Genomic DNA, 22,276 nt, shown 5'->3' with positions numbered 1-22,276 from the left:
TCCGGAGTGATGAGTGAGTAGTTCACCCCTGGACTATGGGTCCATAGCAGTAGCTAGATGGTCGTCTTCTCCTAATTGTGCTTCATTGTTGGATCTTGTGAGCTGCCTAACATGATCAAGATCATCTATCTGTAATACTATATGTTGTGTTTGTCGGGATCCGATGGATAGAGAATACTATGTTATGGTGATTATCAATCTATTACCTATGTGTTGTTTATGATCTTGCATGCTCTCCGTTATTAGTAGAGGCTCGGCCAAGTTTTTGCTCTTAACTCCAAGAGGGAGTATTTATGCTCGATAGTGGGTTCATGCCTCCATTAAATCTGGGACGAGTGACGTAAAGTTCTAAGGTTGTGGATGTGATGTTGCCACTAGGGATAAAACATTGATGCTATGTCTAAGGATGTAGTTGTTGATTACATTACGCACCATACTTAATGCAATTGCCTGTTGCTTGCAACTTAATACTGGAAGGGGTTCGGATGATAACCTGAAGGTGGACTTTTTAGGCATAGATGCATGCTCGGATGGCGGTCTATGTACTTTGTCGTAATGCCCTGATTAAATCTCACTATATTTATCATATCATGTATGTGCATTGTTATGCCCTCTCTATTTGTCAATTGCCCGACTGTAATTTGTTCACCCAACATGCTTTAATCTTATGGGAGAGACACCTCTAGTGAACTGTGGACCTCGGTCATATTCTTTACATCGCATACAATCTACTGCAATTGTTCTTTACTGTTTTCTTCGCAAACAATCATCTTCCACACAATACGGTTAATCCTTTGTTACAAGCAAGCCGGTGAGATTGACAGACCTCACTATTTCGTTGGGGCAAAGTACTTTGGTTGTGTTGTGCGGGTTCCACGTTGGCGCCGGAATCCCTGGTGTTGTGCCGCATCACATTTCGCCACCATCAACCTTCAACGTGCTTCTTGGCTCCTCCTGGTTCGATTAAACCTTGGTTTCTTTCTGAGGGAAAACTTGCCACTGTACGCATCATACCTTCCTCTTGGGGTTCCCAACGGACGTGTACATCTACGCGCATTAGCGCGTTAGAGGGACTAGATCTATCTCTCCCTTCGGAGGAACGTACCAGAGCCCTGCGACAGGAAATTAACTATGCCGTTGCTCATTCACTACATCGGCATTCTGAGAGCCTGGTGAACACTCTGGAGCGTGTCGCGCTCAATGTGGTGCAAGAAATCATGAAGCACAAGTACTCTCCGTCAGGACCTGCTCTAGGAACTCATCAGGGAGAGATACCGCTCTACACCAGGCCACCACTGCCATACGCGATGGCAGCTCCACAGCAACAAGGTTCACCGGCGTACGTCGTCTACAAGGTTGGAGGTGATCCTGGCGACTACCAATTCCTGTATGAGCCACATAAGGAGATTCCACATGGATACGTGTGCACATACGTGTCGGACTGCAACAACTGGATGACCCAGGTTACAGCAGGAAGGACTGCCACGGCAGGGGGGATCGCCGGAACAGGAGTAGTTGCTGGAGCAGGAAGCAGTTCTGGAGCAGATGCTGAGAAACAGGCGTGGCTAACTAAATATGCCACCGGTACAAGTCATGAACGCTCAACTTCTGCAGCTCCTACGGTGGATGAGATCACCGCGATCATGAGAGATTAGTTCGGCATCCTGCCGAAGAAGAGAATGATCTGCTATTCCAAGCCGTATCCCAACGATTATGACCTAATCCCACTACCGCCTAAGTATCGGCTCCCTGACTTCACAAAATTCAGTGGATCAGAGGGAACCAGCTCAATTGAGCACGTGAGCCGATATTTGGCACAGTTGGGCATGGTCTCAGCTTCAGACGAGCTGCGTGTGAGGTTCTTCTCACAATCTCTCACGGGTCCGGCCTTTGGATGGTACACCTCGTTGCCACCAGATTTGGTTCGGACGTGGAAGCAGCTGGAGGAACAATTCCACGTACAATACCATTCAGAAGCTACTGAAGCTGGCATTGCCGATCTGACCCAGGTTCGGCAGAGGCGAGGAGAGACGGTGTCTGAATATATTCAGCGCTTCAGGACCGTCAGGAACCGATGTTACTCGGTTCACCTATCTGAGAAGGAAGTAGTCGAGCTGGCGATAGCAGGATTGTCAGCGCCGCTCAAAGATGTGACCTTCCAAGCTGACTACAATTCATTGGCGCATATGGTACAGAAATTGACATCGTATGAACAACGCCACCCAGAATTGTACCAGGACAAGTTCAAGCGCGTCGCCCTGATCGAGATGGAAGAAGATGAAGATTCTGCAGGAGATCAGGAAGTCGCTGTAGCTGAATGGACTCGGGGGGGGGGGGCAAAGCCCGTGTCTTGCAAGTGGGTGAAACAACCAAGGCCTGCAAAAGGGTTTGACTTTGATTTGAGCAAAACGGAGCAAATTTTTGATTTGCTGCTGAAGGAAAAACAACTGAAGTTACCCGAAGGCCACAAAATCCCCACGTTACAAGAGATGAACGGCAGGCCATACTGCAAATGGCATCACACGTTCACCCATGTCACCAACGACTGCAAAGTCTTGCGCGGACAGATTCAAATGGCGATAGAACAAGGCCGATTACTCTTCGGTCAGTTTGCCATGAGAGTTGACACGCAGCCGTTTCCGGACGTCAACATGGTGGATCTCAGCCACTGCATAAGACGCGAGCCAGGTTTCTCGTTTGATATCAACATGGCAGGGCTTGCAGATCGCCATAGCAAGGATAAGCCAGAGAGCAGTCGCTCCCGTGGCAAAGATAAAGAGGAGGCCGTTCCACGCGACCGGCCCCAGCATGATGACAGACGGTATTTGACCGAGGAAGAGGTGATAAGCGTGCGGTATCAACGACCACTCTCCGCACATCTCCTTAACAAATATGAGCAGCAATACGACCGACGTCGGCGCTACGACGTAGACGATGACAGATATCGTCGGTCTAATGCAGACAACAGGAAATACCGTCGATACGAAGGGTATGAGCGTCACGCCAGAGGGAGGTCAAGAGAGCAAGAGGACATGGATAGGCATTGGAACTGTCCTTTCTTCAAACACTGCTCGGGACTCGAGAATGAGCCGATTGCCTACAATCGAGAACCGCCCACAATGTAGACGAAAGAGGAAGGGAACAAATGAAGTTTCAGTGTTCAAGCGTCTAGGACCTCTCCCACCTCAGAACAAACGAGCTGAGTCATCTCAAGATGAAGACTTCGAGGAGTCAGAAGAAGAAGATAGATATCACCGACCAAGGTGGTGTCCTGATGGACTCAGCCACTCCCAAAAGCGCAGAGTGCAACGGCTACGAAACTTGGAAGAAGCCGAGGCGCAATACCTGTATACGTTGAGGAAAGCACGGCCCGATCTGGCCGTGAAAATTCAGCAAACACTGGAGACAGAGGCTCGCCCACCAAAGAAAGTGTGGCGACCCAAGCAGACAAAAGCCGATGCAGAGGCATCGGCTGATACAAACATGGTGTTCGTTCTCCCGTCAGAGTTTTGTGCTCCAAGAGATGAGGAAGTATCAGTGGCACAGTTCGATTGCGGGCCACGACCAGTTATCTTTGAGAAGCCGCGAGAGAGGAGCTACGAGCATCCGAAAGCCCTATACCCGAAGGGTTATATCAATGGGCAGCCTATCGGCAAGATGCTGGTTGACACGGGAGCAGCAGTCAACATAATGCCGTACTCCATGTTACGACGTTTGGGACGTTCCAATGAAGATCTGATCAAGACCAACGTCACGCTAAGTGATTTCAACGGCCAAGCGTCAGAAGCCAAGGGTGTTCTGAACGTAGACTTAACTGTCGGCCGAAAAACCATCCCTACATCGTTCTTCATCGTTGACAGCAAGAGCACTTATGCTGTTCTGCTAGGAAGGGATTGGATCCATGCTAGCTGCTGCATCCCATCTACAATGCATCAGTGCATCATACAATGGGATGGAGATGAAGTGGAGGTTGTTCATGCAGATGATTCGATCGACATCTCTTTGGCTGCCATGAACATCTGGGAAGCAAACGACCAAGAGCCGCTCTCTGGAATCAACCTGGACGAGCCGTGAGCGCATCGAAGCTACAAAAAATGGGGTGAGGCTGGTCTTATCCACTGGCCTGACAGAGTAGCAAGATCCAAGTCTATGGACGTACGTGGCGAGGCCGATCCCTGTGATCGGCCCCAAAAAAATAAGAAACAAGGATCTCACTTCAAGCATGCCACGTCGTTATAGCAGAGAACCAAGAAGTTCTAAACCCTCGTTAAACATTGCAATGGAAAAGGAGGCCGATTCTAGCAATCGGCCACAAATAGTCTCAACATGCCTTCTGCCTGTGTTCATCATTGATTTAGCAGGTGATGGAAAGCTGGGGTGTGGGTTTACAGCAGCTGATGGACTAGAAGAGATCGAAATTGGTCCTGGGATAAGCCACGGCCAATATTTATCAGCAAATAGTCGGATCGACAACTGCAAGGGAAGCCGATTCCAGCAATCGGCTAAAATTATTCGCACCACACGTGTTCACTGATGTGCTATTTAGCATGGTGAGTTGTGAGACAGGCTTGAATTGGCTGAAAAGCCGATATCTTCAATCACTTGAAGGATTCGGCTCGGGGGGCATACACACAGAGAAGGTTCAAGGCCACGAAGTATGTACCCAGGGGAAGCCGATTCATGGGAAGCCGATTCATGAAATCGATCGGCTAATAAAAAATCGAAAATAGAAAAAATTTAAGCACAGCCGATGCTCGGACATCGACTCAAGAATAAACAGCCGATGCATAGCTATCGACTGTAGAATTACAGAGTTTAAGCTGCCACTTGGTCAGGCCTCACTGAAGGAAAATCTCTAAGGCACAGAGTACACCAGTACGGACGCGATCCACTTCTGCATCCTTGACCTGAAGACAGGCAACGTCACGACTGGCCAGGGCTTCAACTGCAGCGTCATTGGGACGTGGGACTGGATTTCTTCAAGGATGTTCTTCACCTCCTCGGAGTTTTCGACCAGAATTGAGCCAGGAGGAGTTAGAGAGACATTTGAAGCTTCTTGGTTCAAGAAAGGGGTTTGCTGGTCCTTCCGAGCCCTCTTGGTGCATCGAATCCTTGTGCGTAAGCTTTCCTGTCCTGTTTTGATGGGAGTTGGAGGCCGGCCTTTTCTTGGAAGCCGATGGTGGCTCATCTGGCTGGTTTCGCGTAGCAGTATCCTCAGAGGTGCCCGAGCTTGAGTCTCGTCGGCTGGACTGCGTATCCTCTCTGATAGTATCTTCAGTAAAGGTCTACAAGAGCAGGATTAATGAGCTAACATGCTACTGAAGCCTAGAAGGATGTTGCCCTTCAAAGTTCCTGGTGGCCACCTGTCTCCCTGCTGTTCTCGCCTTGACTGAGACTCGGGGGGCAGTGGCCTTGAAGATCCGTGACCAGGTTTCATGATCCTATTTGAAGTAGTCATACCAACTGGGAGGAAGCAGGGACGGATCATGAGTAAAACTGCCAAGTGCTGGCGTCATCGGCAAGGTTGTCTAACCTGAAGGAGACCATATTTTCAAAGTTTTTAGGCTCCTGATAAGGAAAGTTCTGAACCATCCTGATACTTCCTTGGGTTCGGTTTGATACCTGGAAGATTGTGCAAGGTTGCCCTGGTGATTTGGAGTGGTTAAGGATTACCGTTTGAGGATCGGAATTGGGGCAAGGGTTGCAGGTTATTATTTGAGGGGCAACTGAATTAACCTGTCTCGCAATCTATCCAGAAAGACTGATGCGTTGCCATCGTCTCATTAAGGCGTTGACCACCTTTGACAATCAAAAAATGGCAAGATGTGAAATCAGATGATTGGAAAGTGAGTTGGAAGAACATCTTCATCTTCATTGATTAAAAAGGTGATTTCTTACAAAGAGAAGCCGATTGCTCAACAAAAAGGGAACAGATTGCTACTGCTAATCTTATGCTAGTAAGTCCCTACTCTAAGGGTTGTTGTCGTCTTCGCCGTCGCTGGGGTAGCTGCCGTCATTGCTGCTGTCGACGAGTTCCTCGTCGCTGCTACTGTAACCTTCAGCGGGGGCTTCTTCCTCTTCATCATCGTCGTCCTCATCTGACCAAGCCCAGCCACGGATGCGCTTTGGTGGCGGTTCGTCGGAGGAGGTGTCATCCTCCTGTTCTTTCTTCGTGTCGGAGGAGACGTCTTCGTCTTCATCATCCTTTTCTTCTTCTTTGGTGGAGGAGGTGAATTTACCCGGAAGGAAGGGTCGTCGTCGTCGCTCTCCGCCTCCAGCTTCTCCGTCAATCGTGAACCGGAGGTCATCTTCCCCGTCGGTCAAGGGCATGTCGCCATCCGACCGGACGAGGTCCTCGGGTCGGCCCTCCGGCACGAAGTCGAAGTCAAACTCCTGCTCATCCCAATGCTCGGGAGCGCGCCTATTGTACGCTTCCATCTGGTTGTGCTCTGGAATCAACTCGCTTGAGGAAGAGGATTGGAGAGAAACGGAAGAGGAGGAAGAGGAAGACATGGTTCTGAAGGGAGGGGTTTTTTTGGCCGACGGCTAGTTTGGAGCAGGGGGATGAAGAGGTGAACTGTTCGATGCGGTTAAATAAAAGGAGATATAGCGGAGATTTAATGCTCGAACAGTTTCCGAGGATGTGGTGCCAAAACTGTCAAATCGTGCGGAGAAGTTGAGAAGGCAAGGTGTCATGATGAAGAATACTGCGACGGTTCCGCTCCGCCACGACATGACCCTTCGAAGGAAAAAACAGAGTGGTTTTGAAATTATCATTACCAAAACCAGGGGGGCATGTGTTATCACCAGATTTTGGCCAAATCAGGAGATGGGCCGTAAGTGAAGATGGGCTTGAAAGATATACGCGTGGAGCTTGAAGCGGCCTTGCACGAAGAGTTTGGGCTTAATTGCCCATGTATCTGTAATATAGTAGATCGCATCTTAGTTTAGAATTAAAAGATAGAGTTTAACCCGTGCACGGTTAGGTGCACGCCCGAATTAGAAAGTCCCTTGGACTATAAATATGTATATAGGGTTATCGAAAAGGAGGACAATCACGTTCACAACAAACACAAATCAGGCGCATCGCCACCCCTTCTTTCGAGGGTTTCTTCTGGGTAAGCATCATGCTGCCTAGATCGCATCTTGCGATCTAGGCAGCACACGTTTATTCGTTTACCTTGTGCTGCTCGTGCTGAAGCGTTGTTGATGGCGAGTAGCACTACTTATCGTAGATGTTTTGGGGCTTGCATAGATGCTTTTCTTATGCATATCTGCTTAGCTATGCCGTCCCTCGATATCTAGCTGCCCTTACACCTATCCAGGTGTAAGGGCAGCGTCTTGCTTATTCGTTGTTTTGTAGATCCGATCCGTTATAGTTGCTCCTTGATTCCTCAAGGATTGGTTTAATATCTGTATGGTTAGGCCTTGCAAACGGGTTGAACGATCCGGTAGTGCGTTAGGTATGGTTTGTTAGTCCTAAGAGGGATGTTCCGGGAATTAACTTAATGTTGGTTTTTAGGCCTCTTTTAGGGTTAGTTTTCCATTATCTTTCGTGTCTATTAGGCTCAACTACGCGTAGGATGTTCCGATCATACGGTGAAAACCCTAAACTGTCGTAGATTGGTTTAACTCTACATTGATCAAGCAGGAGCCCCATGTCATCGTTAACCCGACGCAAACCATGGGGCGATCGGCTCTTTGAGCCGATCCACAGGGCAACCTGAGAGCCGATCGGGCTCGTATTTAATGTTTACGTGTCTGCCATGCAGGAAACTAATCGAAGTAATCCCACACCTTCCTGACCAGGTATAGGTCAGGTGGCACGCCCTTGCAACCGCTAGGACGTGTGCCGGAATATTTGCGGGACGACGTCGAGGGCAGGGCCCCCTGCAGTCTTGGAAGCCTCCCGGCTCTTCGTGTTGCTTAACCACTGCTCGCCGGTGGGTTTTGGCACGCAACACAGTCTTCTGCTGCTACGGTGACGATCGCACCGAGGTGGATCCTGCCACCGACGGGGATGGTGAAAATCAACGTTGATGCGGCTATTGGGAAGAACCTGAGGAGGGGTTATGTAGCGGCGATCGCAAGGAGCAGCGATGGCGTTTTCCTGGGAGCCTCGGCGCTCATATACACTGGAGTTACCGAAGCTGAAACCTTGGAGGCGCTTGCTTGCAGGGAGGCATGCGATCTCGCAAGGGACATCTACGCATCCAGGGTGCAGGTTGCATCGGACTGCAAGATGGTGGTGCAAAACCTGGAGCAGGGTACTAGAGGGGTTTATTTCCATATTATCACCGAGATCATTGAAGCTCGACAATTTTCTTCCTAGGTCGGCCTGTGATGGTAGAATGGGCGGTTGAGATCGTACGCTAAATGGTTACTACTCCCTCCATTCCAATGAATAAGTTTTTTTTAAAAAAAAATCAAGCTAAGTAAAGTTTGACTAAACTTCTAGAAATAATTTATCAACAAACATGATATTGTATAGATATCATATGACAATATATTTCATGATATATCTAATGATATTGATTTTATATTTTATATTTTGCATGTTAATTTTTTTTTTGTAAAGACTCGAACAAATTTCAGATGATTTGACTTTCCAAAAATAATATAAATCCTATTCATTGGAATGGAGGCGGTACTATTTATGTGTATCATGTTCTACAACCCAACTAGCTTGCTAGGGAATAATAAGTCAAAGAAGTGTCGAGCAAACAAAATACGGATGAATGTTATAACAATACATCATAATATATTACCTCAGTTCCCTAATACAAGACCTTTTAGTACGGAGTAGTTCAAATCATACCACGAAAACGTCTCATATTTTAGAAGGGATGGAGTAATTTTGAACTCTTTTCTTCTTCACCCACGTGGCTGGATCCTTATTTACTGTACACAATGGCTGATAGCGACAAACTCCAGAACTATACTCGCTTAAATGGTCGGGGCCCAGAACTATACACTGTCCATTGTTCTTACTTTGGAATGAAATACTGAACAGCTGCAAAGTGCAAACAACACATCGACCAAAAGTTTCACCCTTATGATCCGTGGCTGCATTCTGTCGCTCGAGGCAAATTCAGCCGGGTTCATGCGTGAAATTTGGTGGAAACGTGCTGGTGACGGCCACCAAAGATGCAACGGCCGAAAGGCTAGGCCATCTTCTTCCATCTTTATGAGACGTCCCTTTTTTTTGCACCGGCCAAGATCAGAAAATAATGATTTGTGACGTGCCTTGGGCCACTGCCGTCGTTGAGACAAGACGTCGAGTTCACGCCGGGGCCACGCGATAGTTCTATGCTCTGACTTCCGATCTGGACTTTGAGATTATCCTTAATTAATTGCACATTTAGTGAATGTTTGAGACTACTACTACCTTTTTTTTGAACAAGAGACTACTACTACTTCAATGACCTCCATTTAGAAACCAATCGATTTTTCGACAAAGTGAATATATTAATATCCTGAAGATACCCGTTACACTTAATATTTGCAACAACGCATTGCTCTAGTAGAGTTATAGTAAAAGAAAAGTCCCGCTACAATGATCATTTCCTAACACTATGAAGACAGCATCAGAAGTCCAGCTTCTCCAAAAGCTAATAGTTCACAAGCACCACCGTCGCCCGATCAAAGATCTTAGGTTTCACTATGGAGAAATTCTCCGGTCACAAAATAATGCCTTCAACAAGGCCATTGTCAGGCACAACTAATTAAGGCTAGACCTTGAATTTTCACCCTGAAAGGTTAGACTTTGAACTTCTCCTGTGTTGTCGCCCTCACTTACTATGTCGCTGCTTCAAGTCACGAATCACCAAGCCAATTCCTCATCTCCAGAAAGACTGGAACCACCGGTGCTAGTCCTCAGATCTCAACTTACATGACATTCGTCTCCGCTAGCTAACTTCATCATGGAACGAGAAAGCGTGCTCCATGATATTGGTAACAGCCAGCAGAGCTTCACAACACTCCCTCTAAAACCGAAGGGTTAGAGAAAAAAAAACACGGATGCGCATGAACGAATCCCACCCGATCCAACAATCTCTAGGCATAAATAGCCCATGGAGTTTGCTGGCGGAGCTTTCCAGAACACAACACTCCAGCAAGATCTTTAGACTGCGAGCAGGGGGTGGGGAAGCGGCCAGTACCCATATCAAGATCTAGGGTTTCAACCCCAGACCCCAACTACCCTCTTTGTCTGTTAACGCGCCCCTGTGGACGACCTCCGCCACCACCCCAGCAAGGGGTGCCGCCCTGACCGCTCCTCAACGACGCGACGGCCTACATCGATCCAACAGATTCGGCGATGACCTTCAGTGACCATCGCCCAGGACACCTTCGGTAGCTGGTCCCATAGCCACGGCGAGGGCTGGTGGCAGCGGCGGTGAGGGGAGACATCGGCGGGAAGGCTCCTGGCGGGGCGCGTGGTTTATGCCCCCGGGGGCCCTATGGAGCGACGGGGGGGGGGGGTATATTTGCTAGAAAAAAATACGCAGGATGTTAGTGGTGGAATGAAAACAATGGATCTTGTTGGCAGCTTATATGCATTGGTAAGCTAGGAACGGTTTATAGGATAAAATGGTGGAGGCACAACATTATTGTCAATACATGTGAAGATCTATAAAATACATTAAGGTATATTTATTTATAACTTGCAAGATATCAGAAAAACTGATGAATATATTTATATATTTATGGTCAAAATAATAATCAGATTTTTTCATTAAAACCACTCACCTGATATAAATTTTAGAATTGTGCACTAACATATATGTACAAAAAGTAATAGTCAAATATGCATGTTAGCGGCCGTGTCAATGTCTTCAAAAGTCATATGTTTCCAAACCGAGGGAATGTATCTTTCAAGTTTGTGACATTTCGGAAAATCGTTTTGCTAATCTATGAAACTTTATTTCAAATGAAGTAACCAACATGTGTACATGAACTTACCATGAATGATGACATGTTCGAAGAATGTGCCATATTTCGATCTCCTCAGTCCTCGGCAACATCTCCACATCCCGTAATGCACCAACCAAGTTGTCGATGGCACTTCCACTTGTGTCATCGATTCAAGAACGTTGTCGTAATCCCTAACCCTAATCCAATCATGATGAGATGTACGCTAGAGTGGGTGTACTTGTGTCAAAACCAAATGTACACCACGATATCTTTTTGAAGGGAACAATTTCACAAATTCAGAAACAACGTTAAAGGAGATGGAGGAGCATTGGAGGGCCGATTTTACAGTTACCATTCATTTTATATTTTCAAAAGTGTCAAATCTGCATCTTGTTAGCCAGATGATGTATACTTTTAATGTCTTTTGCGATAAAGAGAGACAATATTTTTACCATTTTTTTAATGTGACATAGTATCTTTTTAATATGAATGAAGTTATTTCTTTTCTAATTTCAAGCGCATGTCGTGTGATGACTTCGTCAATTTAAAACTTACCGGATTTTTTTTTTGAAAACTCAGTCTCTCGAAAATGCTTATAGAGGTAAAGAGTGTTATCATGCACTCATAGGAGCGTGTGTATGTATGGTGCAAGCCTACTATGTTTTTTTAAGTCAATTTCGCCCATTCGGTGGCACACCGAATTCCGGGACCGGGAGCAGATCACCAATGGGGAAACAGAGGAGCACCGGCCACAGCCGCCGTCCCGGGGTGGCCGTAGCGGTGCCGACTTTTCCCACCAAAAAGGGCGACTCAAACCAGCTCACACCCCGCGACCGCCACCCCACTCCGATCCCTCTCGCCGGCTCCCACCACCTTGTATATTCCTTTTCCCTCCCCTGCTTTCCTTCCTGCTGCCATCGCATCGATCGCCTGCCTTCCCTTTCCAGTTGTTCGCGTGCGCGCATTCGCAACAGCTCCAGCTCCAGCTCGCAAGATCTTCCCGTAGTATTATTAAGTTTGATCCCCTGCTCGCATGAGCAGGAATCCGGCCGCGTCGCGTCGGCGATCGACCTGAGTTCATCATCCGTGGACTAAATCGGTCAAAATGGTCAGCTCGTTTTCTTGCTCTGTTTCTTCTAGCCAGCCAGCCAGCTGGCCTGCCGGGCGATCGTGCCGGTGATCGGTGGCTAGTTGCTGCCGGCCCGTTTCTTGGTCGACCACTCTAGCTGACCTGTTTCTTGTTGGTTCGGGCAGGGGACTCCGGTCAACATCATCGTCGGCTCGCAGGTGTGGCTGGAGGATCCCGACGAGGCCTGGGTCGACGGCGAGGTCACCGGGATCAAGGGCGGCGACGTCACCGTCGCCACCGCCAATGGCAAAACGGTGAGTGAGCCCGCCCGCCCGCCCGCCGCCTGAGCTCTAGCTGTTCGCTTCTGCCACCAATGTTTTGTTGCCAAGGACGCGGATTTCACATCAACCGTGGCGTTCGATCGGAGCCTACCAACTGTTCGTCGAATTGCTTTAGCGGAACTGACACTGCGAGATGCTGTTTCTTTCAATTGCCGATTGATGCGCGTTGCTTAGGCCATGAGTTCTTGGATCATTGGTTTCAGGTTGTGGCCAGCCTCGCGAGCATATACCCCAAAGACACGGAAGCGCCCCCGGCCGGAGTGGACGACATGACGAAGCTAGCGTACCTACATGAACCGGGAGTCTTGCATAACCTTGCTTGCCGGTACGGGCTTAACGAGATATACGTGAGTAATCCTGGACTGTCCATCTTTGATGCTCCCCCAGTAAAAAAAGAACAGTTTTAGTTAATTGTTTGTCTGACATTGGAAAATGATCCGGTAGACGTACACCGGGAACATCTTGATTGCAGTCAATCCTTTCCAGAGGCTGCCGCATCTCTACGATGTGCACATGATGGAGCAGTACAAAGGCGCCACCTTCGGGGAGCTCAGCCCCCACCTCTTCGCGATTGCAGATTCTTGTTACAGGTGCGTGTGTCATCTTCTTCGGGCAGTTGTGGTCTGTGGACACTCGGACAGTTGGGTTGTGTTGTGTCTGATATTCATCATGGTTTTGTTGCTGACAATAATTTTCAGGGCAATGATCAATGAACACGGAAGCCAGTCAATATTGGTGAGTGGTGAGAGTGGTGCTGGTAAGACAGAGACGACGAAGATGCTCATGAGGTACCTTGCATTCATGGGAGGAAGGTCTGGAACTGAGGGACGGACTGTTGAGCAACAAGTTCTAGAGGTAGGAAGACAAGATATTTTTTTTATTCATCTTCTTTCTCACTCTTTCCTTCTAGAATGTCTCGCTAACTTTCTCTGAATTCTTGTACAACACACTCAGTCTAACCCGGTACTGGAAGCATTTGGTAACGCGAAGACAGTGAAGAACAATAACTCCAGGTGGACTCTTGAATTAACAACTACTACTACACTTCTGCAGCAGATCTTTCCCATTTTTTACACTTAACATGTCCGTGGTTTTCAGCCGATTTGGTAAGTTTGTTGAAATCCAATTCGACAAATACGGCAAGATATCTGGTGCCGCTGTTCGCACGTACCTCCTTGAACGGTCACGAGTATGCCAGGTCTCTGATCCTGAACGGAATTACCATTGCTTTTACATGCTATGCTCTGCACCACCCGAGGTAATTCTGAACAACCAGTAAATAGTATTTACCATATCTGCATGGTTAACATCTCCAGATCCAAAGACTAACTTCTTCGTAATGTTTAACTAATTTCAGGATGTAAAAAGGTTTAAGGTGGGAAACCCGCGATCATTTCATTACCTGAACCAAACAAGCTGCTATGAAGTAGCTAATGTGGACGATGCAAGAGAATACCTAGAAACGAGAAATGCAATGGATATAGTTGGCATTTCTCAAGAAGAACAGGTATCTGAAACGATTATGAGACGTCCATGAAATAGTAACGATATCACTGGGGCTAGAACTAATTAATCTCTTTCACTGCTCAAGGATGCAATCTTTAGAGTAGTAGCAGCAATCCTTCATCTAGGAAACATTAATTTCTCCAAAGGGCAAGAAATTGATTCGTCAAGGTTGAGGGATGAGAAATCAATCAATCACCTTAAAACAGTGGCAGAACTGCTAATGTATGTCTAATTTCTTTCAATGGTTTATATTTGGTGATTTGCATCTTTATGGTATTACTTAAGTGCATATTGTATCTTAGGTGTGACGAGAAGTCCCTTGAAGACTCTCTTTGTCAGCGTGTTATTGTAACACCCGATGGAAATATTACAAAACCTCTCGATCCAGATTCTGCTTTACAGAGTCGTGATGCCTTGGCAAAGACAGTGTATTCACGACTTTTTGACTGGTAAGAGTGAAATATTAAATCATCATTGCATCAAATAAGAAAACTATCACCTGTTACTTTTTATTAGTATTCCTAGATCGTCAGATATGTGTACAAACCAACAATGTATTAGTTTGAATGTCATAAGTGCTACTCCCTCCGTTTCTAGATATAAGGTGTATAGTTTTTGAGAAAAAAAATCCAGAATATAAGGTCTATTGCATTGCACAACTTCTCTGGACAACTTTTTAATTATTTGAATATGTTTTATTATCTTCTACAAACTCCTCTATTTTCTCACATCAATTTTCCAGGGAAAATCCCATCTAAACCTGTTGTAATTTTTCCTCAACGTGTGTTCTTTAATTTCCATGCCCAAAACTATACACCTTATATCTAGGAACCGAGGGAGTAATAATTTAGCACCTTGGACTTCTCTCTTCCATCACTACTATACCGTATGCCATTTAATCAGAAAGGTTATTCTTATCTGGGTTAACAGGATAGTGGATAAGATTAATAATTCGATCGGTCAAGATCCTGATGCAATCAGTATAATAGGAGTGCTGGATATATATGGATTTGAGAGTTTCAAAGTCAACAGGTTTGCCGTTAGTACCTTTGTTACATTACATAAGTTCAAGTATGATATAAATTCCAGTTTCTTAATACCTGGAACATGATCCACTTTCTTCCCATTTGACAGTTTTGAGCAACTGTGCATCAACATGACAAACGAGAAGTTGCAGCAGCACTTTAATCAGGTTAGCTAAGGCCTATAGGTACTAACATAAGATGATTGTGAAATATATTTAATATCTCGAGAAATATGTGTGTTCATTTGGCAGCATGTATTCAAGATGGAGCAAGAAGAATATACAAGGGATGAAATTGACTGGAGCTATGTGGAATTTGTGGACAATCAGGATGTGCTGGACCTGATTGAGAAGGTAGTTCCCCTGAGCATATCAGAAATTGTAAAGGAACTTGAACAGATGAATCAAGTATTTACTAATCAATGGCACTTGAATATTTTGTGCAGAAACCTGGAGGAATAATAGCCCTCCTGGACGAGGCATGGTATGGGTAGTGATGTTTTGACCCAAAAAGAATAATGTTCTTACTTTGGAATTATTCTGGATGTAGTTTTCTGTAGAAAATGACACTGCAACAGTGAAAAAAAATCTTTAGCATTTTCCCATTAAAAATAGCATAGGATAGTTTTCCTGGCATGCAAAATGAAGGTAAATGTAAGCATTTGACATATGTTTATCCATGACGCAGCATGTTTCCAAAGTCCACTCATGAGACATTTGCACAAAAGATGTATCAAACATACAAAGCACATAAGCGCTTCAGCAAGCCCAAACTTGCCAGGACTGCCTTCACAATCAACCACTATGCAGGAGATGTAAGAATTAGTTCGGTGATAGTATGATATTTAGATATATGTCATCAAGGACCTTGAACACACTTTTCTACTTGACAGGTCACATATCAAGCCGACTATTTTCTTGACAAGAACAAAGACTATGTGGTCGCTGAACATCAAGCTCTACTAAATTCCTCAAGGTGCTCTTTTGTTGCAAATCTATTTCCTCCATTACCCGAGGAAAGTTCTAAACAGTCCAAATTCTCTTCCATCGGTACTCGCTTTAAGGTGTGTTATATTGGAGCTAAATATCTTCTTTATCCTTGGAATACTCAGTAACTTCTCTATTCCCTAATATGTGTAGCAACAACTACAAGCCTTGATGGAAACATTGAGTACGACAGAACCACACTACATTAGATGTGTGAAGCCTAATACTGTACTGAAACCTGGCATCTTCGAAAACGACAATGTCTTGAATCAGTTGAGATGTGGGGTATGTATGTTTTTATGTCGTTTTTTCATCCATTGAATTCAGTTGAAATTTGCATTCTGCTCATGCATCATGGTGCAGGGTGTTTTGGAAGCAATCCGGATCAGTTGTGCTGGCTATCCAACAAAGAGAACATTTGATGAGTTCATTGATCGGTTTGGAGTTCTTGCACCAGAGCTTGTGGACAGGTATGAATCCTCCAGTTATGCTAACTGATTACGAAATGAAACTCTAGTGTGTAATCAGTTAGATATGCGTCTCTTATGTAATTATTTTGCAGTTGTGACGAGAAGACAGCGTGCGCTGCATTATGTGATAAAATGGGATTAAAGGGATATCAGGTAAACTACAATGGAAGTGGGAAATTGTAAAGCATTACAACTTTATCCACCATATATGTATTTGCAAGTTGGAACTGACTGTGCATACCCTTTTCTTTATCAGATAGGGAAAACAAAGGTGTTTTTAAGAGCTGGTCAGATGGCAGAGCTGGATGCTAGAAGAGCAGAAGTATTGGCCAATGCTGTGCGACTTATCCAGAGGCGTATAAGAACACATCTTATGCGAAAGGACTTCATCAGCTTAAAAAAAGCTTCCATTCAAACTCAGAAGTTCTGGAGAGGTATTTCTTCACTCATTTGCATCCAGTACTTCATGCCTTGGATATAAGTACTTATTTAGCTCTGACTTCACACTGACATATACTTTACTCAAATGGTGCAGCACGACTAGCTAGAAAGCTTTTTGAGCACATGAGAAGAGTCGCAGCTGCAATTACCATACAGAAGCACACACGAACTCGTTCTGCCTGGAAAGCTTATATACAAGTATACAAATCATCAATAACAATACAGACAGGATTACGTGCAATGGCAGCTCGCAAGGAGCACAGGTTCAGAAGAGAGACTAAAGCTGCCATGATCATCCAGGTTTGTATTATTATGTGAATCGTGACACAAAGATAATTTCATAATCAACCACACTGAACTACTTTGTGGATCTCAGACTCGATGGCGCCAACACAAAGCTTATGTTGCTTACAAACAGCAAAAAAGAGCTTCTCTGATTCTCCAGTGCGCTTGGAGGGCACGCGTTGCAAGAAAGGAACTTCGGAAGCTCAAAATGGTTTGTCAGATTTCCAACTGGAAGTCACACAACATTCATGTGTATTTTAATACATCATAACTAAAACATAAGAGTGTGAACAGGAAGCAAGAGACAATGGTGCACTAAAAGAAGCAAAAGACAAGCTGGAAAAGAGAGTTGAGGAACTCACATGGAGATTAGATGTTGAGAAGCATTTGAGGGTAACTCGCTTAGAGGATGATAGTTGTTTATGTAGATCCTAATATGTTGCCTGGACACAAATGAGTTTGCTAAATTATATCTTTCTGGTAGATTGACCTTGAGGCATCCAAGGGTCAAGAAGTTGCGAAGTTACAATCTGCCTTGCAAGAAATGCAAGAAAAGCTTGAAGAAGCCAATGCAGCAATAATAAAGGAGAAAGAAGCTGCAAAGTTAGCAATTGAACAGGCACCACCAAAGATAGTAGAGGTGCCAGTGGTGGACAATGAAAAAGTTGAGTTGTTGACAAGTCAAAATGAGGAACTTGCGGTATAAATGCTTCCACAATTTTACTCAAAGAATGTTTCACAATTTTATTCTACAGAAAAAATCTCATATCCCATGTTTTGATACAGGGAGAACTTGGTACGTTTAGAACAAAGGCTGAAGATCTTGAGAAGAAGCTTTTTGAGATTCAAAAACAGTCTGACGAATTGTCTCAGGAGACACAAGAACGAGCCTCAAAGATTAATCAACTTCAGGAGATGATTACTAGGTACTGATGAATTTATTGCTTTGGAGTTTGGAAAATTTGACTTGTAGAGATTAAATATCATATTCATTCACTGCCTTGTGATATATGGTGCAGGCTTGAAACAAATTTATCCAGCATGGAATCTGAAAACCATGTTCTACGTCAACAATCGTTGCTTGCATCAGCAGATGACGATAAGACAAAACAAATAGAGAGGTAAAAAAACTACAGTGCGCATGCGATGCATTTGCATTCTTAACCACTCCCCTATGTGAAAGCTTCATAACTTATTACAACAAATGATATGTCTAGTCTGGAAAGCAAGATTGCCATCTTGGAGTCGGAGAATCAGTTGCTCCGCAGCAATTCTGCACTAGCTGCTCAAGCAGTAGTCGCTCCTGTAGTGATTCAGCCATCAGCTATGAAGGTAAAATCCCTCAAGGAAAGGTTTAGTGAGATACTGTTTTGGATTTAACTATTAAATAGGAGTACAAACTTCACTAAGTTTTGTTTTAAATCTAACCAGGTTCTAGAGAATGGACAACAGCTTGGAGAACTTAACATCATCAATGTATGTATTATAACCCAGTGTTACCGAACAACATTCCATAATACAGCAGAAAAAATACCCAAGTAGATCCTTTGATTAATGTCGACATATACTGTGCTTTCAGGAGCAGTTGGTTGTTCCTCCGATAAAGAATTTAAGCAAACAGAAGTCGCTCACAGACCGACAACAAGTAAGTTTGGTTATTTTGTACAGTTTGATATCATTGTGGGAAACAAGTTCCTTTTGTTTAATTAACAGATATTGTGTACGCTCAGTAATGTGTTGTTTCAATTGCTCTGCCTCCACTCTTTCACAGGAAAATCATGATGTCCTCATCAAGAGTCTGACTGAAGATAGGAAATATGACAACAGAAGACCAGCTGCAGCATGCATTGTCTACAAATCACTCCTTCACTGGCACTCATTTGAAGCAGAAAAGACTAACATATTTGACCGTATCATCCATACGATTAGGTCATCTATCGAGGTTGTTGCTCCAATAGATTATTATATAATTTTTCCTTTGCAGTGACAAGAAAGTTGGTAAGTTGTTGACAAACTCATTGGCTGAATACATGTACAGAATGCTAAAAGTTCTGGAGAACTAGCTTATTGGTTGTCGACAACATCAACTCTCCTACACCTTCTACAAAATACCCTTAAAACTAGCAGTTCATCGACAAAAGGATCAAACCGCAGCAGGACTGCACCAGGAAACCTGTTCAATAGAATGACACAGGTAAGTTTTTGATCCAGACTTTTGCTCTGCATGAAAAAGAAGTTCTTGATTGAGATCTCAAATTCATTTAGGACCTTTGACCTGTGATAGTAGTTCATCCTCCGTGTTGGAGTTCTGTTTTAACAGCTTACATGTTGGAGTTCTGTTTAAAAGCTGGCATAGGGATAGTAGTCCAGAGGCTGTTGGGCATCTGGACGTGGCTCCTCCTGGTCAATCTTTGTTTTCGTTTTCAACTTCTACTACTATGTCTTTTAAGTTTCATAAAATGCAATGGGGAGTGAAAATCTCCTACATTCAAGGGAAAAAATGAGCTTACTTTCCAAAAAACTGCACTTTCAGAATGCTCGATCATCATCGTCAGGATTAGGTATTTCAAGCGGATACAGTGGAATGATAGGAAGGACAGACACTAAACCAATGGTAGAGGCCAAGTATCCAGCTGTACGTTTCAAGCAACAGTTAACAGCCTACGTCGAGAAGATATATGGCATGATCAGAGATAGCTTGAAGAAGGAAATAAGTGCATTATTGACTATGTGCATACAGGTACATCAGGCATCTCTACGCCCAATCTGTGTATAACGCAATATGATCTTTCTAACAGTTCTCCATGTTCATAGGCTCCAAGAGCTGCTCGTGTGAGACCATCTCGAGGATCATTGAAAAGCATACACTCTAGTGCACTATCAAGGCAAGCATCAAGTGTGCATTGGCAAAACATTGTCAAGTGCCTGAATAATACACTGGAAACTATGAACAATAATTATGTGAGTAGAACCTTACTTGTTTTCAGCTGTCTTCCTTAAGGAAATATAAAATAATTTACAAATTTGTTGAGGATTTTCCTCTTTTATGTTTAGGTACCTCCTATGATAATTAGGAAAACATTCGGTCAAGTATTTGCATATATGAACGTCCAACTCTTTAACAGGTACTGCTAATATTGTACACCTTACCTCAATTTAACTCTTCTTGACTAGACACCGTCATGTGAGATATCATTAGTAAATGCTTCACCAAATGGTTTGAGTCTGAACTATAGCAAAATTATATTTCTTCATTCAGTTTGCTCCTCCGCCGTGAATGCTGCTCCTTTAGCAACGGGGAATTCTTGAAAGCTGGATTACAGGAACTGGAGCAGTGGTGCTCTGCAACAACTGAAGAGGTGAAGTAAAAAAAATTGTGCAAATGTAACAAGAAAAATACTAATGAGCAGAAAATCACCAGACTAATATGTATCTTTTGTAATCCAGTATGCAGGAACATCTTGGGATGAACTGCAACACATAAGACAGGCAGTTGGGTTCCTGGTATGCCTGAGACGATGCTCATATACAATCATAGATTTTCCATATGTCTACGGTGTACCTACTTAATGAAATTAAATTACAGGTTTTGCATCAGAAGTCACACAAAACCTTGGATGAAATCACGGATGATCTTTGTCCCGTAAGTCCTGAACAAGACAAACTTATAAAAAATGTTTGAACTTTGCAAAATGTCAAGTTTCAAATATTTAAATTCCGCAGGTTCTGAGCATCAGCCAAATATATCGCATTGGAACAATGTTCTGGGACGACAAATATGGTGCACAAGGTCTATCTCAAGAGGTAAATGAATGCTTGCTAGAACAGACATGTTTTTATTTTCATGCATTACCATGTCTGGTTCCATGAAAGCATGCAAAAGTAAACAATGCTACAGCATTTCCCCCCTTTTCGTAACAAAAATAATCATGTTTTCAGGTAATTGGAAATATGAGAACAATGGCAACTGATGACTCAATAACTACTCCAAATAGTTCTTTTTTGCTAGATGACGATTCAAGGTATGTACACTACCGCACAAAGATGTACATAAAAATAATAACATCAGTAGCCATTGATCTAACACCCTGATGAATGAAATTGCAGCATTCCAATATCCTTGGATGATATATCAAGACTCATGCTTGACATCAACCCGTCTGATGTGGAGCCACCACCACTACTGAGGCAGAACTCTCAGTTCCACTTTCTTCTACAACAGCTTACAGACTGATTACATTGTGTATACAAAGGAAATAGCAACAGGTGCAGTTTTTTTTTTTTTTGGTGAAGTTCCTGGGTAACAACAGGTGCAGTTTTTTTGGTGAAGTTCCTGGGTACTGAAGATTTTTTTTGTAATACGAGTGTGCATAGTTGAGTTGTTTGGTTTCTTTCTATCTCGAGTTTTCAGTTTGGGTGGAAAGTATAAGAAAGGGAAATATAGAAAAGAGTTATAGATTTTTTTCATTTGTTTTAATTGTGTGTCAGAGGAAACATTGTAATTCTTTTGTAAAAGTGTATGTATGGAAAGTACATATGTTGATTCTCCCAACTGAATTCAATGAAAACATTTTGTGAATGAATTTATCATCTTAGCCAACTGCATTTGTACAGTCTTCATTATCTTGTGATTATAGCTAGGATCCACATTAGGAAAACGAACACACCAATAAACTCCGAAAGAAAAAAATATCTGAAATGCATGTACGCTGGATTTGCTTTTGGGGTTCATCTCTGAGTGCGGCGTTTTGGAGATCGAGCTACGTGTAGCTTTATTTTCAAATACTCAGAATTCGTATTCAAAGTTTCAAAAAAAAGACGAAAACAACTGCAGGTAGTCAATGGTGTATTCTACAATGGTGTAAAATCTCAATGCAAACTGATTCGTATTCTAGGGCTACATGAAATTTTAAAAATTGACAAATTTATAGTCTTGAAATATGCACTATTCACTAGTATAAAATTTGTCAGAATTTATCATTTTTGTGTAGCTTAGAATATGAAGTAGTTTGTATTGACATTCTACACCATTGTATTATACATAATGTATGGAATAGAGGAGGAAGAACTGTAAACAAAAACTTGAAACCCTAAGACTAAGATAAACGAACCAAGCAGCGTAGCACCCGAGGATGAGACCTAGCTGTGTCATCTTGCTTCAAGACCATAGATTTGAATTTTCCATTTGTCGTGAGTCCTCATTGGATCGAGGAGGATCGGGGAGCTTTTGTACAGTTTT

The 22,276-nt window shown here is 43.8% G+C and overlaps 1 protein-coding gene across 1 annotated transcript; it reads left to right on the top strand.

Moving 5' to 3' along the window:
- Window positions 1-11,818: 11,818 nt before the first annotated feature.
- LOC124704309 (myosin-12) lies at window positions 11,819-21,637 on the top strand. The gene is made up of 40 exons (XM_047236559.1): window positions 11,819-12,022; window positions 12,169-12,297; window positions 12,528-12,671; window positions 12,769-12,914; window positions 13,023-13,179; window positions 13,279-13,337; window positions 13,423-13,582; window positions 13,682-13,831; window positions 13,916-14,052; window positions 14,133-14,279; window positions 14,761-14,862; window positions 14,965-15,022; window positions 15,107-15,208; window positions 15,301-15,338; window positions 15,543-15,669; window positions 15,748-15,918; window positions 15,995-16,126; window positions 16,205-16,311; window positions 16,404-16,464; window positions 16,568-16,745; window positions 16,847-17,052; window positions 17,129-17,248; window positions 17,332-17,430; window positions 17,522-17,737; window positions 17,824-17,963; window positions 18,057-18,158; window positions 18,255-18,369; window positions 18,469-18,513; window positions 18,617-18,682; window positions 18,809-18,979; window positions 19,076-19,231; window positions 19,571-19,777; window positions 19,852-19,998; window positions 20,092-20,162; window positions 20,297-20,396; window positions 20,485-20,541; window positions 20,624-20,680; window positions 20,761-20,841; window positions 20,977-21,059; window positions 21,145-21,637. Exons 1-40 carry the CDS (start codon window positions 12,020-12,022, stop codon window positions 21,269-21,271), a joined length of 4,674 nt encoding a protein of 1,557 aa, XP_047092515.1. The 5' UTR covers window positions 11,819-12,019; the 3' UTR covers window positions 21,272-21,637.
- The last annotated feature ends 639 nt before the right edge of the window (window positions 21,638-22,276 follow it).

Source organism: Lolium rigidum, chromosome 3 (genome assembly GCF_022539505.1).
Source record: "Lolium rigidum isolate FL_2022 chromosome 3, APGP_CSIRO_Lrig_0.1, whole genome shotgun sequence".
NCBI lineage: Eukaryota > Viridiplantae > Streptophyta > Magnoliopsida > Poales > Poaceae > Lolium > Lolium rigidum.
This window is presented reverse-complemented; position numbering and strand designations above follow the sequence as displayed.